The sequence below is a fragment of the Idiotropiscis lumnitzeri genome, chromosome 1 (genome assembly GCF_059441095.1).
Source record: "Idiotropiscis lumnitzeri isolate Australia: NSW breed Sydney's pygmy pipehorse chromosome 1, RoL_Ilum_1.0, whole genome shotgun sequence".
NCBI classification, from domain to species: Eukaryota; Metazoa; Chordata; class Actinopteri; order Syngnathiformes; family Syngnathidae; genus Idiotropiscis; species Idiotropiscis lumnitzeri.
In genome coordinates, this window is record NC_142391.1 from 35,717,239 (window position 1) to 35,734,417 (window position 17,179).

Below are 17,179 nucleotides of genomic sequence, written 5' to 3' on the forward strand. Positions count from 1 at the left end.
TTTTTATCTAACCGGAAAATATTCACGAGATGTGAATTTTTCAGGGAGCAGTTGTGAGTTAAAAGTTCAGCAGAGGCCAAATCAAGGTAAACCATAAAGCTTATTGTACATTTTATGTTCATCCTGAAATTGCAATCTAAAATCTAAACTTTTTGTGAGTTGTGTTCATGTAATTTTCACTGTTCATATACAACACTTTAGATTTAATCCTCCCATTATGCCACAAATCACTGTATGCACAAAAGCTTATACATCAAAAAAAGTCTTTATTGGAATAAATCTGAAGTATACATTGTCAGTATTTCTATGCAAATGTGTTGCAACTTCTCAATGACTGAGCTCACAAAGACAACTAGCGTACTCTATTCCATCAGCTGGGATGCTAAATAATCTCCCGCTAATATTGGTAACATCGCTTACTTTTAAGAATACAGTTTTGCTCACAAATAACATGTGGCTTCAAACCTGGCATAAAAACCAAAGCTCAATGTTCAGGATGCATGCACAAATTGAGATTAAGGCTTGACTACAGAAGCGAGATGAATGTCCAAAGCACATGTGAAAATGGTAACAATAGCAGCTCCTGTTCCTTCACAAACGCGCATGAATTACATCATTCTCCTTGTCAGCGTCTAATACAGCTACACTGTGAAACCATGCCATAAAATTGTGTGTGTGAGCCACCTAAGACCTTGAAGCATCTTCATTACATATGGCTACAAAAACACCAGAGCACGTGCATATCAAATACACATATTTTGGTTTCCAGCGGCCCAAAACGGAAAGCGTGTTTGGTTTGACAGGACTTTTTTTTTTTCCTCAAGACTAAGATTCACATTTCAAAATTAAATCAAAGAGTAACAATATAAAATTCAGATTTGTCAAGGAAAAAAAAAAATAATAGCCACAGATGGTCCCAATATTGCATTTGCAGTAGTTGCTGGAAAGGTGTGGGCTGGCAGTAACTTCATCTTAATGTTATCACTTCATTGTGTAGGATGAAATTATGAACAGAATCAGGTCTTGTTCTTGTGCATCAACAAGAATCAGTCAACAAAAAATATGACAATTGTGCGATTAATGAAAAAAAAACAACATGAGAGCAGAAATTAAAAATAGAATATATATGTAACAATAAAATTTGACCATGAAGAAGAGGTGTGCAACAGCATCACAGTGGCAGCATTTATGACTCCTGTGGCCTGGAATAATTTGACACTTAAAAATATTAGCTGCCAAACAAAGAAAGACGCCGACTAAATAACGAAAGAAAACACTAGGAAGAGGAAAGGAGACAAAATGTTGTTCAAAGTTTCATCGGTCAGTAACGTCAGCTCCAAGATGCTCTCAGTGAAATGAACTAATCTCACTGGTTTGCAGCATTGATTAGAACAAATAAACTTATTTTTGATGCCATTGTCGCACCGAGTAAGAGCGAGGTGGATAACGTGAGCGCCAGCCCAGACCGCTACCAGTTTACAACAACACTAAGAAGTCCAACAAGGAGATACAGAGAGATGAAGCAGCCAAATTTGAGTAAAATGCATAAAAGAGGACGCATGAAACCAGACACACAAACGGGTTGTTCTTGGTTCCCTCGCCGTACGCCCGCGTCTGCCCCAGAAGTGAGCTCGTTCACTCCACTGTCACAGACTTGGCCAGGTTCCGTGGACAGTCCACCTAAGGGTACACAGCATAATCCAGTTTCATTGGGTGAATTTCACATTTTCAGTTTTTAACACTCACAAGTAAAACTCAAGAGTTTTGGAATTCACTAACTTTGATTTTTTGTGATTCAGATGCAGCATGCTAGGCTGTATCTATACTGTTGAAATGAGCGGTTCAATTGTTCTGGGATAAATATTGACTGATTTTCCCCAAACCTGATGAATAAAATGATTATCCAGAGGCACTGCCTCCGATGTCAACACGGCATTGTAGAGACGTGTCAACCATAACAGCTCCACAACCTCCAGAGACTTTAAGAACTCCCTGAGGCTTTGCCACTGTGGAGCTTTTTAACCACCTCTGTTGCTTCAACCACGGAGATAGGCGAGTCCACCCCGGAATCTCCATCGACGACCTCCCAAAGGTAGTGAGCCTGTGGGAAGGGCACCCATGTTGCCTTTTCAGGCTGAGCCTGGCCGGGTCCCATGGGTGCAGGGCCGGCCACCAGGCGCTTGTCAACAAGCCCCACCTCTAGGCCTGGTTCCAGAAGGAGACCCGACACCAAATAAATAAATTAATTAAATGAAAGGTTCTGATGGTCCGCTGCCATTAATGTCAGGATCCTGAATGTTAACACATGTAAGTCAATGTTCCTTTGCTGCAGAGTCCCATTTAATCGTCTAATTACATCTAGAGTCCGAATTGATATAACAGAATGACACGGTTAGGCTTGGTGGCTGCGTAGAAACACTTTACAGATGTCAGCGCAGGCGAGCCTAAAGCACTTACATCAAAGCCACGGAGCACGGCCAGGTGGAAGGAGAGCAGTTGCAGGGGGATGACGCTCAGAATGCCCTGCAGGCAGTCCACGCAGTGAGGCACTTCGATGGTGCGGCACGAGTTGCTGATGCTCTCATAATCGTCTCTGTCGCAGATCACGATCGGGCGGCCCTATCAAAGGAAAAAAAAAACAAAAAAAATAACATCAGATTTCTGGCAAAACTAGATCGAAAAAAATCTGTTCCATCAGTGTCACACCTCTGATAACATCATGTGCTGCTGTTGTCCAAGAGTGATGTCAAGTTACAACAAGAGGTGAGCCACAGGCCACAGAATTATATTTATTTTCCTTTCCCTATTTGTCCCAAAAGCAATAAAAGTACATGTTTTCCATTCAATAAGAAATAAAAAAAAAAGTTCTATAGTACAGGTCTTTATTGGACAACAATATAATGCAAAAAAAACAAAAAACTTTTTTTTTATATAAAAATTAACTGATTGGAACAGTGTGTCCTACCTGGCGGGCGACGACTTGCTGCAGGGCGTTCTGACACTTGACGTATGTGTGGTCTTTCATGATGATCATGATGACTGGCATGAGATTGTCCACAAGAGCCAGAGGGCCATGCTTCAGCTCCCCAGCCAGGATGCCCTCAGAGTGCATGTATGTGATTTCCTTGATTTTCTGGGGAGCACGAGAAACCATCGTTCAACTGTTGACGTCACAGACTAATAACTTAATTACTCAGGAGGAATGAAATGCACAGTTAGTCATTTAGGCAAATGCAACAGCATATTTTGGCAGGAGCTGTAAGGAGTGACATTTTCCATCTACTCCTCCAAAGACATTGGAATTATTACACATTGAAAGAGCTCATAAAGTGATGAAAAGGAAAAATAAAAGACATGAAGCTGGAAGGGAAAGGATGTCTGTCTGAGTTCTCACCAGGGCGCCTTCCAAGGAGGTAGCATAATGGTAGCCTCTGCCCATGATCAGTACACTTTTCTGCTGGTACAGCTCGGTCGCCAGCTTCTGGATCTCATCGTCCAAACTGAGGACCTCCTTGATCAGGTCTAATACACAAGGGTGGGAAACAAATAAGGATTTAAAAAGGCAGAAACATGTTGTGCAAAACGCACGTGTGATCAGATCGGAATGTTGACTATGAGCGGCAGCGTCTCCAGACAGTCCTATGCTGCTAACTTTACTATTCAGGGCACGACATCATCTGCTTTAGATCCGAAAAGACATGCGAGGGCCCAGAATGAAGATCGACACCCTCCCTTAGTCCCTCCACTCTCTTCATGATCCTCATTGTCATTATTTAAAGTGGCAGCATATGACTCAGACTAAGTCACTGCTTGATATATTGCCAAAAAGTTGCCTTTCTGGTTCTTTAAACTCTGTGGCCATGATAAGTCAAAAAGTCAACGGTAACATGGTGTAGTTGTGCATTACAGTGTGATACAACAACAATGCACCATGAAGTGCTTTTACCTCTCATGTAAATAATAAATACGGCTCCCTAAATATTAGGAACACCTCTCAGTACAGCAAGATGCAGTGCACTTTCACAGCGGCAATCACTGATTGGTAAATCAGATCTCAGCATTTGAATATTTATGAAGGACACTTTGATTATAGAAATGTAAAGCTTATTTTAAGATTTAAAACTACCAAAATCAGTCCTAGAATAAACTTGATGTTCAACACTCAAAGTGTTCTATTTAATTGAGCTAGACTTAGTACTTTTCAATATTTGCCTTTAACTTAATATTTGGTCAAATTTTCACATTTAATTTCAAATGTACAGTAACTGTTGATGAAAAGTGCTTGTTGCCAAATACATGCAAGCATTAACAGAAATTTCATTTCCAGGTAGAGGTCACATCAAGCTGGCACCAATCCATAACAATACAGTTCCAATATTGTGTTAAGTTTTTGACTAAATTTTGGTGTACCCATGGATAAGACTGCCAAGTGTCTAGAGTCTGTTTCAGAAATGCCATTTCCTCTGCTTGGATTGATGTACGTTGATGATGATTGATGTTGTGGATAAAATGCTAACAGAATACCATGTACTGAATGTGGCGCCTCAAAAATTTTTCTGTTTCTGGCAAAGAAACCAAACACGGGTGTGGGGGTGGATGTTGTTGGCGCAGGTAATAGTTCATCGTGATTGTGTATTCGGGGGTCAATTGACTGATGTGCGGCTGCGAGTTCAATTGTTCTGTTGAGTCACTCAATTTCATTGCATCGCTCGCTATGTGGCTCGTCATGCTGTACCACCCTTGCTCGTCTTATTACATGTTGGATTTGAAATTGCAGCATGGTAGCACCTTGGACTTACCCGGAAGCACCTTCAAGCCATGGATGATCTCACGGCGTCTTGACTGCATGGAAATCCTGTCAGCGCACATCATCAGAGCAAACATGACCAGGGCCACAAACTGGCTTGTGTAGGCCTGCGCACATAAAAAAAAACAAAACAAAACAAAACAAAAAAAAACCCGTAAATGTTATGACTGCAGCCTTTTTCAGTGTCTTCAGACGCATAATAGGTCGCTGGGACCAATGACATTTCCTAGCAAAAATCTCCAACTGCATATTGTTTTGCATGAATTCAAATTTGAAATCCCCCAAAAATGCACCAAAAAGGAATATGATCCCGTTTAAAGCTTTTAGGCAATGTTTCTGAGACGATAATCTTTTTTTCTGCCATTCTGATACTGAATTTTGTGTCCATCTAATAATGCACAACAGATGAGAAAAGCAAGGCGAGGAGGCGGGTGCAGGAAAACGTGGAGCTCAGCCAAAACCAGCGTTCATCCTTGGAGCAATTGCTTGAAACTTGGGGAATACAAGAGCATCGCGTCACAAAAAGTCTTTGGCGACCTGACGCTTGCTGTCATCAGCGATGTCCCGTTTGTTCCTTCATCTCTGCGCACACTTTCTGTGCCCATTTGGAAGAGACAATGCTCACCTGAAGCTAATTTATTACATAAAGCCCACTAGAGTTCAGTGCCAATAAAATAATCATAAAAAGCTTTACAAATCTTTTTCTTTTTGTAGCGACAGTTGCTCAAGCCTCTAGCGGAATGTGCTGGCCAAAAATGTGACCAAATGGTGCACACCGAGTAATTCATGTGGAACAGTCTGACCTTTATCTAAGAACGATGACCGTGCTTAAATACAAATAAGACGCAAACTAAAATCTGCCACGCCAAAACAGTTCTTCATTAGGGTCCAGCGTTCAGCAATTAAAATTCCTAAAAATAACTTATATGATCATCGTAGAATATTGCATCTGATTTTTATGAATTCTTCACACAACATCAAATTACAGTGCGCTACATTGCAGTTTTGGAATGACACACGTGCTCTCCAGTGATTGGGTTGTGCAGCACTGTTTGGGTCGGTGGCCCAGTCAGCCAAGCAGTAAATGATGGCGTCTCTGAGGCGTGCTTGCAAGCTCTGGAGCAGCACACCACTCAAGTTCCTTAGCCAAGTGCAAGAGACGGGGGGCCAGAACTGGGCCTGCGTCACGCTTGCTCTTTAAACAAATAAGCTCAGATATTATTAGTTGTGTGCCATTGAGTATATATACACACTCACTGGCCTCATAGTCACACTCACCTGCACACCCGATATGTAATCAGGTTTTGAACTACTGGCCCTTGAGATGACAACATCTGGCCTTTATACTTTTTGCAAACAGAATGCAGGAGAGAGCAGCAAAAGGAGCGCTTGCTGTATTTTTCATCTGGGTTTCATCCAGTGTTGCCTGGTGTTTGCTTCTCTTCAAAGATGAGGTCAGATGATGTCATTTGGGCTGAACAGCAATAATAATGGCACGTGCAATATGCATATTGCAAAGATGTGAAATATGTTTCATATGGAGTTGCATGCTTCAATATGACGTTGACCAATCAGATACAGTCTTAAATGCATTACTAACACTAAATAAATGGTCTTGGAGAACGGTCTTTCACTTGTATATCGCTTTTTCACCTAATAGGGCACACAAAGCGCTTCACATTGACTTCACATTCACTGAGTATACAGGAACGTGGTCGCCATTGGGAATGACGGGGAAATATACTTCAGAGCTGGTCCTTCCAATCACCGCCACCAGCAGCCGTCAACGAACGACATGCTTTGTGCGAATTACATAACTGAGGCATTATGATCAAATAAGAATTGGTATTCGTTTTTGTAAAGTGAACAAGTAAATAAAAAGAACGCATTTAACCAACAATCAAAACTGGGCATTATGGTCTTCAGAGTGAACTTATCCTATGTAATGTACAGTATTTGTATATGAACAGGCAAAATTAATATTCTCAACATTTGAGCAGAAGATTAAGATTGAAAATGTGATGGAAATGACACTTTTTAATGGTTGAGTCTTGAGTGCTGCCAACAATGAATTGTGAAATTGAACATGAAAGTAACTTCTCTGTAAGCCGCTTATTTCCCAAAAGCAGGAAGAATTGCAGAGAAAAAGGAAAAACTCAATTCAACTATATTTATGGAGCACTTTAAGACAACCAATGTTGTATACAATTTAAAAATATTGAAATAAATGTACTCCTAAATATATATACCCATACACGTGCTCAATAGAGCGGGTGCCAAAGGCCAAGTATGCGGGGGTCCAATGTAGTGGTTAATTTACTTGAGTATGAGTTCAGTTCAGGAAATTTTAAACATTGTCTGTACAGTTGACTTTTTTTTATGATTAAAAAGAAAAACTTTTATTTGGAAATATGAATACCTCTGAGGTGGACCGTCCCGCATCAAGTTGTATTTAAACCTTAGAGTGCACATTTTGAAAGAAGCTTCATGGTAAAAGTTCAAACATTTGGCATTACCAAATGTGCAGAGCATCAAAACTCCGCTGCCTCACCTTAGTGCTGGCCACTCCGATCTCAGGTCCGGCATTGATGTGGACGCCACAGTCAGTCTCCCGGGAGATGGAGCTGCCCACCGTGTTGGTGATGCCCACAGTCAGAGCCCCTCTTTCCTTACAGTAGCGCAGGGCCATCAGGCTGTCAGCAGTCTCCCCTGAGGGATGAAAAGTCAGGGAAAATCAAGCTCAACAGAAAATTAATTCAAAGGTTGTGATTCTGATTGCTGGTTTGGTAGAAAATGACGCGTACAAGGCTATAATTGAGCAAACCTCAACGAAACCCCATGATGGAGATCACACAAAAGAAGATAAACAGATTACTAAGCAGTTCACAGACTGGCTCCCTGACATGGAAAGTGGTGAGCAAACAAGGCCTGTACGCAAGTTCAGTCTTCACCTGACTGGCTAATAAAGAAGCAAACGTCATCTCGGAAAACGGGTGTGTTCCGGTCCAGGAAATCGCTGGCCAGCTCTACCATCACAGGCAGCTCAGTTAGCTCCTCGAGGACCTGCCGGGTCTGTGGGGGAACAAATAATTAAATCACTACCAGGGACCATCCTGTCAAAACAAGTTGTGCGCAGGCCTGCCTAATTTGATGAATGATAACAAATTACACTAAAACGGTTTTATATCTCCTCACCGCGACGCCGGCATGGAAGCTGGTGCCGCATGCAATAAGGATCAGGCGTCGACATCTCTGGATCTCTTTGATGTGGTCCTTCAGTCCACCCAAGGTCACTGGGAACAAACCAAACAACCAATCCATCATCATGCCTTACCACTTTCCACATCATTAAAATGCTGCCCGTGAGAGTGTAGAGAGAAGTCAGTCACTCACAAAGTAATTCTTCATGTGTTATGTTTTCCCATGGATTGTAATCCCTCACACAGTCATTTGTGACTCACTCACATTTTTTTCTGAAGAACAAACTATTACTCACTAAAAAGAAAAAAAAGCACCTATTTCCAACTGTAAAATGCATACTTTTGTGTTCTTAACACATTTTTACCTTTTAATTTTGTGGAATCTACCCAGACCTATTCACATTTTTTGTTCTCTTCTGAAAAAAAAAAAAAAATCACAGATGCAATAAAATGGTTCCACAGCCCGGTCTAACAGGAAAGTAGTACATTGGTGTCAAGAGCCTAGGGCTGGGGAATTCATTGAAAAGTAATTGTGACTTAATAATAAAAGCATTATAGATCGAAGAAAAACTATTAATATGCCAAAAAGCATGGTGTGTTCCTACATTGTGATTGTAAAAGCACCCTGAATTCATTATATTTCACGAATAAACAAAGGCCAGTGCTGCTTCTGACAGGGCCACCACATCATGGTGGATGCTGGCCCTCGGCATACTGCAAGTCCCTGTATAACAATACTCTAAAAGCATATATGCTTCTTAATTTTCGAAAAATTATTGATATTACTAAAGCTCAATTGCAATTTTGTTCTTCTACTCTTACCTAATCTAAGTGTGTATGCCATTTATACACTACTCAGGAGTCGCAAAGTTAGCGCATGTTTTACCGTCAGGGTTCATTCAAGGTCGCAGACGTTCGCCACCAATTTTAATGGTCACAAACAGTTATTCTTGTTGGAAGAATATTTTAAAAATGCTTAAAATAGGGTTGCGACAGAAATTTCACACATGTTCAAAATTTCTTTGCAACAAGAAAAACTGTTTGGGAACATTAAAACCGTTGGTTAACGTCTACGGCTTTTGAGACCTGGAACAAATCCTAACGAAAAATGAACATTCATTATGTTTAAAAGAAAAACACTCGCAAATCTTGGCCGCTCAACAAGGTATTTATTTTTTTATTTTTTTTAATATTATTTGACTTCGTCACTAATTTATTATCTGGTTGTTCTTTCAAGTTATATTAAAAGTTATGTCTCAGGAGTTCAATAAATCCCATAAGTCTTGAAATCAATGAATAATTGTGTTTATTTATTGTGATTTCAAAATAGATTAAAAAAAAAATCATGACTATTATGTCCTCCAGAATTGCTCAGTGCTGCAACAAATTATGATGAAGTGATACAGCTCGACTGACAGACAAGTTTTACATGTTGGGGATGAAAAAAAAATTACGAGAGCGTATTCGTCACAAGAGTCACAAATTCTTTTTCCAAAATTCAACCGTCTGTAAGCTAAAGGCAATGTGCAAAATTAGTTAGAAATTACTTGAAAGTATCCTGGAATCATGGTTTGGAGTACATCTAAGGTATAAACTAGTAATATATAAATTATCATTCTTGGTACCTAACCCATTACAACCAAGGCTTCATTGGTATTTCTTTTTCAAATTATGTCCAGACATATAGTAATGCTCATTTGTAAAATATGGGAGCACAATTTGGTGGACAAAGGATCCATCAGCACTCCAGTAAGATGCTGATCTGAGGCAAGCAATCTTACCCGTGTTGTCATCAAAGTTGACTCTTCCTCTCATTGTGTTTACCACGGATTCAGGTTGCTCAAAGATTTCCTTTTGCATGAAGGAGCTGAAATTGCCTGAGGTGGAAAGGTAAGAATAAGAAACATTTGTAAACTGTTAAAAACTGCTGCCGAAGAACACAACGGTGGGCTATTAATACAGCTCATGAGAAGGCATGGTTGACATGATTGGTTGCGATTCCTGAGGACCAGTAAACTTAGTGTTTCAGTTCTTGCTTGCAAATGTAAGGGGTTACACTATTCCAAACACATGCTTGATACATTGGGTAAAACAACCATTTTCCTTCATGCAAAACAAAGACGGGACATGAGGGAGTTCATGTTTTTCCATCGCTAATAAAGTGCAACAGTGAAATGTGCGTGTTTTTCACTTTGCCTCCGCAAGAAATTTGGGTCATGCGAATTAGGTTATTCAGCAGATCGCTTCCAGAAACCGGCAAGGGCTGAGAAATATTTGGACGACAAAGGAATGTGTGAGTCCTGCCAATAGCAGCTAATTTCTGCTCTCTGCTGGACAACACCAGTACAACCAGGGAACTCACACCAGCCCATGTGAATCAGTTCTATATTACACTTAGTTCAAAAAAAGGAAATCTGTAACAAACATTTCGGTTCTCTATTTGTATTTAAAAAAAAGTTGACCACAAAGTACACAAGGCCATCAAGAGTTTGTTGTATTCATAATTCAATTTTTCCGCTCAAAATAATTATTAAAATATAGGATGCATGCTTCATATAAAATGCACAGACTCTCAAAACACATTTGAATTTCAGGCATCACAAAAGTGATCTGAAGATTTATGATTGATGGTAGATTGCCTATAGCAGTTGTCACCTTCATAATCATCATCTTTTTAATAAAGACAGGTCACATCCTTAATGTAAGTACAGCAGAAGGCAACACCTTGTGCAGAAACCAACAATTTAGGGACCCTCAACTCACCTTTCATGATTTGTTCTAGCTCCATCTGAAGGGTCTGGATAGCGCGGGCAGGGTAGTCTCCAGCACGGCGTTTTATCCTGTGGATGGACAGCCTTCCCTCGCTCACAGCAGCCACGTCATCATCCTCTAGGAATATCACCCGATTTGTGTGCTCTATAACAGCACTGTAGTCAGAAATACAATATTGATTCCCGTTCCCAATCAAAGCATGGCAAGATGGTACTTTGAGTTGAAAAGGACAACTGTAAGTAAGGAAACAGGGATGTGCTTACCTGGCATCAGAGGCAAAGTAATACTCAACAGCTTTCTCATCCACAGGGAACAGGCAGGTGTCCTGGTCAACTCTAGAGATGGAACTGCAGCTCTTTTTCTCTTTGGTAGCTGAGAAAAATAACTTACTTCAATGTCTAAATCCAACACAAGTAAGAAGAACAAAACACAGCTTGAAAGGGCACTTACATGAACGGTAGACCACAGGAATATGGTCTGTTGAGAGCTTGTGGTCACTTCGCACACCAATCAGCAGAGGACTTCCCCTCCTGCACATTAAACAAATAGTAAGAAAATTTGCTGGAGTGCAAGATGTTGATACAAAGGTAAAAAAAAGAATTTACCCTAACATGTTGACTTGTGAGGCGAGCTAACAAATTTCTAGACCCGTGTTTCCCAACAAGTATGAGAGCACAATGCAGAGGGTACATGGGAACTGTTAATTAATTTCGCAGATTAATCACCTTTGGTACAGCCGCTCAAAAATTAAAGCAGCACCGTGTCAACTCAAGTGTCACATTAAAGTGGGTCTGAATATTATTCTTGTTCAGCTGTCACTTAGGTGGCATGGCTCGGTGGTAGAGTGGTCATCTACCAACGTCAGACGTTTAGAGTTCCATCCTTAGCCAGTGCGACCAACGCCCAAGTGTCCTTGCGAAAGATACTGAACCTCCAGTTGCTCAAGATGCTGCATCATCAGTAGGTAGATGAGGTAAAACAGCATGACACATTTTGTCACTGATATTTAAAGTTTAAAGGGGACTTTTTGAAAGGAGCTCAAAACTTTATGAACGTTATGTATAATAAATGCTTTATATTTCTTATTTGGTTCTTTTTAAATGTCTACTTATTTTTAAGACAACATACTGGCGCTTTTTATTCTTACATTTAATTTGTGTTATAAAAAAAAGACACGGACTAAGATTTAAATGTTCAAATTAGGAAATTGAAATAAAATGATTCCCATTTAATAATCATTGCGCTACATTCTACTTTTGGAGAATCATCAACATGCATGAGTGAGCGGATTCTCATGGTATTACAAAATGTTTCAAGGGTACACAAGCCAAAGAAAGCGAACCAGACAACAAGATATCAAAACCAACAGACAATATAAATAAATAGCGGCTGCTTACCTTGTAACAACTGCCTCGGCAGGATAATGAACACTCTTAAAGACCAGGGCAAAAGCACCTTCCTGAGAAGTAGAGGGAACCATTTTATTTGATAATCAATAATCATGTGTGTGTGTGTAGAGGTGTGTGTGTCCTTACCAGTTGCTGTGTCACCCTTTCCACCAGAGTAGCAAAACTGATGTCATCGCTCTCCCGGTTGTCGTACATGTACTTCACCAGCTTGGCAATGGACTCTGTGTCGGTTTCGGACTCAAACTCATAGCCTTTGCTCATCTGTGTAGTGGGAGTAAAGAGTAAATTCTTGTCTGGGTCAGTTGTGCACATAATAGAGATGAATGAAGAAGAAAATGTTCTGCTCACCAGGAATTTCCTCAGATCTTTATAGTTTGTGATAATGCCATTGTGAATAACAATGAACTCTGCAGAGCATAAAGAAAAACAATAACTTGAGATGTTGTAACCCAATGACTCACCCTACCTATTCGCTCCAACATCATTTGAGAATGGATTTAAAAAAAAACAAAACATATTGGACGTTAGCATAATCATAAATAAAAATATGGTTATAACGGTTTTTGCTCCCAGTTTGCCATGAGGTGAACTCAAAGCTCTGAAACTTAACACACAAAAAAACTAAGTAACAATTTACGTGATGACCAAATTACTGACGATTGGTTTTGTCTGATCTGTGGGGGTGGCTATTGACTGGGCTCGGTTCTCCGTGGGTGGCCCAGCGGGTGTGAGCAATGCCGAGGTGAACATCCAACTCCACCTCGAGATCCAGATCTTGCTGTTCTAAACAAAACAAAAAAAAACTACTTTAGCACCCTAAATCCAAAACAGTGGCTCGTTCCGGAAAGGTTCTTTTACTGTCATGTGATAAACTACTTTCAGCTTACTGTGGATCTCCTCATCAAGAGCCTTTACTTTCCCACGCTGCTTGATCAGTTGGATGGTCTTGGCATTGGTCTCCCAGTCTTTGCCATTGCCGCCATCAATGCCCACACCTGAAACCAAAAAAAAAAAAAAAGCCTTAAATTTAAACAACTAATTTATTTTTAAGTCAGACATTCAAAATAGTGGAACTAGCAGAGGATACAGCAAAAGGGTCGACAGATATTCAATCTACAAAGAGAATTATTTATGTACACTAGTCTAATTTTTAGTGTCATGGTCAGGGAGGTTTTTTTTGTAACAAAGATAATTTTTCACACTGGAGTAGAACGCCAGTGCATAGTTAACCCATAGTTAACTTTGAACCGGACATAATGACTATTTTTTTAAATAATACAAAAAGGTGTTTAAAAAAAAAAATACACTGTTTTTTATTCAGCCAGAACTAGAAACATAGTCATGGTGGAGGAACTGCACAACACTTTGCTTACAAATACAAAAACTTAAAATGTCTGCTAGAAAGTAAAGTAAATACTGATAGACTTCGACACGAATAGCAAAAGTCGTGAAAATCTTTTCACCTTTATAAAACACATTTTTAATTTCTTTTATGACTAATTTGTAGAAACTATATGCAACATTGCTTATCAAAAAGATTTGAAATTATTGAGTGATGACAGTGGCTGGCACATCTTCCTTCATTCATTCCTTCAATGACACAAATCAGTGCATTTTAGATTAACTCTAGACTAACTTGTCTCGTGACTCTGAATATTTTATTTTCTATAAGCGATTAGCTGGTGACCAGTTGACAGTCGCCCATGCCTCTTGCCCAAACTCAGATGGGATAGATTCCCATTTAACCTTAAGGACAACAATTGCTGTAGAAAATTGATGATTTATAACCTCACCCCTAATACACAAACATCTAAAAAAAAACATCAGGTATGTTCACGTTCTATAGCCATTATAGCTAGGAAAAGTCAATCATGTCTTCATTGTGCGGTGTCTGTGAAGAGCAGCAGCTATGTGACATAATCAAGGTAACTGTCCTCTGGGTGGACAGCGAGGAGATAGCCAGGAATAAACAAAGCAGAGTGCGTTGCTGATAACCATGTTCTCATCTGTCTCACCGGCAGAGTCATAGCCTCGGTACTCCAGGCGCCGCAAGCCTTTAAGGAGGATTTCAAGGACCTCACGGCGAGTCCTTGGTACATGGTAGTTGAGATAGGCGAAGATTCCTGGAGGGAAGAGGGGAGCGTCAATATTGATGACACTGATCAGTGATGTTAAGCAAGGCCGGGAGCTATTTTTGTTGAGTAAAGTTTCACACAAGTACCACACCACTGTGGGAAGCTAGAGGCGTGTCCATATTTCTCTATTTATTTTTAGCACCGAGAATCTTGCCAAAGAATGCCCTCATTGTTCATCTGAAATTCTTTTTCTTAGAGTAACTGATGAAAGTTAGACTGGTTGGACTATGCAATCATAATATCGGCACATTCTTCTACTGATACGTTTGGCAGTAAAAACATAAAGCATGTCAGCTGTTGACATATTACAGGATACACAAACCAGTCATGCGAGTGTTACTGAGCTTGGTAACCTGTTTAGAAACATAAGCTTGTAACAAGAAGAGGTGTGTATCACGGATTATGTGTGTGTTTCACATCATCTATACGCAGACAAAATATGGAGGGAAAAACCCTGACAAAAGGATCACTCTTTCAGCCAATATTTGACTTTACCAACATATCCAGTGATCGTAAGCGCAGTGTAAATTTGGTCAAACAGCTAAGCACTGATGAAGCAGGAGCAGAGGACAGCCACGTTCAACAGCGCTTTCATTCGAAAGGCTGCAGAGTGCACAGTTTGTTTGTTTTTAAGGCGGGTGGGGGTACACTTACAGGCCACTTGCACTCTACTAGGAACAAGAGTGTTACTTCAAACCAAACAATAACAACAGACAACACAACAACTAACAAAACAAAAACACGTTCTAATTTCACAATATTGATGGAGGACGCAGAGCCTATCTAATTCAATTTCGTCACACCAAATGAAAAAAGGAAAACAATAAAAACAACCCCTCATTTAGTGCTCTCTGAACCCCATTTTCACCAAAGACAACAAAAAAAATCACTTCAAATTAACTTTTCATTTGCCCCTTTTCAACGTGTCGGATGACCTGTCAGATCACTGCCACGGACAAGCCATGGCGTGTCTACAGCTCACTCGATAATCAACATTGTTGCCCACTAAAAAAGCCCCCTCCGCCTCAATAAATAACTTAACCGAGCCCCTGCTCCTAACTTGAAAAACTTAAATTGAATGCATTTAATTAAAACAAAAATTGGGTCAATAATAAGTGATGATCCGCTGTACGGTGATTTCTCAACATGTTGGAATCTTTTCAGAGGTGTTTTTTTCCAAGCTGCGATATTTTGCAGAGGTCGACATCGCCTTGCGTCACCTGTACAACTGTACATGAGCGAAATGGTGGAGAGGGTACACAGTAAATTTCATAGAATTCATACTACACAACTATACTTGGTCCCAGTACACAGAGTAAAATTTGAGAGTATAATCAGCGTAAAATTCTCAGAAAATTTTAGGCTAAATATTTTACTCTCAAATTGTACTATTTACTGGGACAAAATATAGTCTTTTTGGGGTCAAATATATTCTATGTAAATGCATGTAATGTAATTCACAGTGTAAACTGCTACTCATCAACCCTGCATTTTGACAGTTCCTTTATGATACATTATTGAAGGTTTTCATTGTTCATCTTCACGACAGTCTTTACATACAGTTGATAGTTTGACAAATGTGACAAACGTATTCTTTTCAGGAGGAGGCAGGTTTTCCAATATCGAAAAACAAAAAAAAAAATTATTACGTACCCATCCATCCTTTGATGGAAATTTAAGATAGGAGAATAAATTGCTAAGAAAAAATATGTGTCGAATCTTTGGGGCATCGGGAGAATTTCAAGTTGTTTTCTTATATCTATAAAACGCAAACCGGATTTGTGCGCGCGTGCATGTGTTGGGGGAGGGGCTCTGCTATTAGTTTTTGTTTTAAAGCCAAATTGTCCAGCCCTTAGTTTACCTTAATGCGCCATGACAGTACCTTCCGGTTATAATCTTAAAATATCACCTGATCGCACTGGTTACTTTGGGTCACAGATTGTCGTGACACTAATAGAAATAATTTACAGCATCAGCGAACATTAATCGAGACAAGGATAGGGTAAAACAAAAAGTGATGATGACATATGACATACTAACTTCTTTCCCCAAACTAAAATTACCAGCTGAATGACTGTTGTTAACACACTCGTGTCCCGTCTCTCGTTATTGTCATTGACTCATTCTTTGATGAGTCGATTGGAAATGTCGACCCGAGCTAAAAAAGGACTAAATGGCTGCACATTTGATTGAACGAAGGGCGGATTCAAAGTTAAAAACAATGCCGGGAGCTTCATTACGAACGGAGTCAATTTGCCACCTAGCTAACTTGTACATATAGCATGTCGTGATGACTTCCTTTCTTTCAGTAAAATATTTACAGTTTTTCCACGCAAATCTTGGAAATAAATGTTACACGGTGAACTCAAGTCCAGTATTGGTGATTTAATATTTTAGCGGGGACACAGCATATTTTTTTCTTATTCAGAAAGCTAACTTGGGTAGCTACCACTGGAGAATTAAAAAAGGCTCCGAAAAGAGCAAGCTTATTCATATGTCATATGTATTGTCACTGTTGTCCAACAGTTTCAAATAAACGCAGACTATTTGATGAATGAATTAAATATATAAATTGATACGGCACTCACCACACATGACTTCTGTTCAGCTACTCGTTTCTATCACTCACTCTGGCAGCAGGGAGTGCTGTCAACCCCCCCCGCCCTTCAATTTTTTTGGACAAATCCGAGCCAAGGGACAACTTCCGCATCCTTCGTGATTGGCCATTATGGCCAGTCATAAGGCCGTACCATCCAACGTAGGCTCTCGTGACGTGGCATAGAATCTGGCCGGATCCGTGTTCCGCCTTTACAGACCGGCCTTTATTTCCTTTGCCAAATAAATCAACGCCCCATC

General features: G+C 40.0%; 1 protein-coding gene across 1 annotated transcript; it reads right to left on the reverse strand.

Annotated features, from left to right (window-relative positions):
- Nucleotides 1-246: 246 nt before the first annotated feature.
- gfpt1 (glutamine--fructose-6-phosphate transaminase 1) lies at nucleotides 247-17,071 on the reverse strand. Its single transcript, XM_088298256.1, has 19 exons — nucleotides 16,912-17,071; nucleotides 14,204-14,311; nucleotides 13,076-13,183; nucleotides 12,846-12,971; nucleotides 12,537-12,595; nucleotides 12,315-12,449; nucleotides 12,177-12,238; nucleotides 11,230-11,309; nucleotides 11,043-11,151; nucleotides 10,771-10,934; nucleotides 9,789-9,884; nucleotides 8,003-8,100; nucleotides 7,759-7,879; nucleotides 7,359-7,516; nucleotides 4,800-4,914; nucleotides 3,395-3,522; nucleotides 2,966-3,133; nucleotides 2,458-2,619; nucleotides 247-1,680 (listed from the first exon to the last, which is right to left on the reverse strand). Exons 1-19 carry the CDS (start codon nucleotides 16,916-16,918, stop codon nucleotides 1,636-1,638), a joined length of 2,049 nt encoding a protein of 682 aa, XP_088154382.1. The 5' UTR covers nucleotides 16,919-17,071; the 3' UTR covers nucleotides 247-1,635.
- Nucleotides 17,072-17,179: the final 108 nt, after the last annotated feature.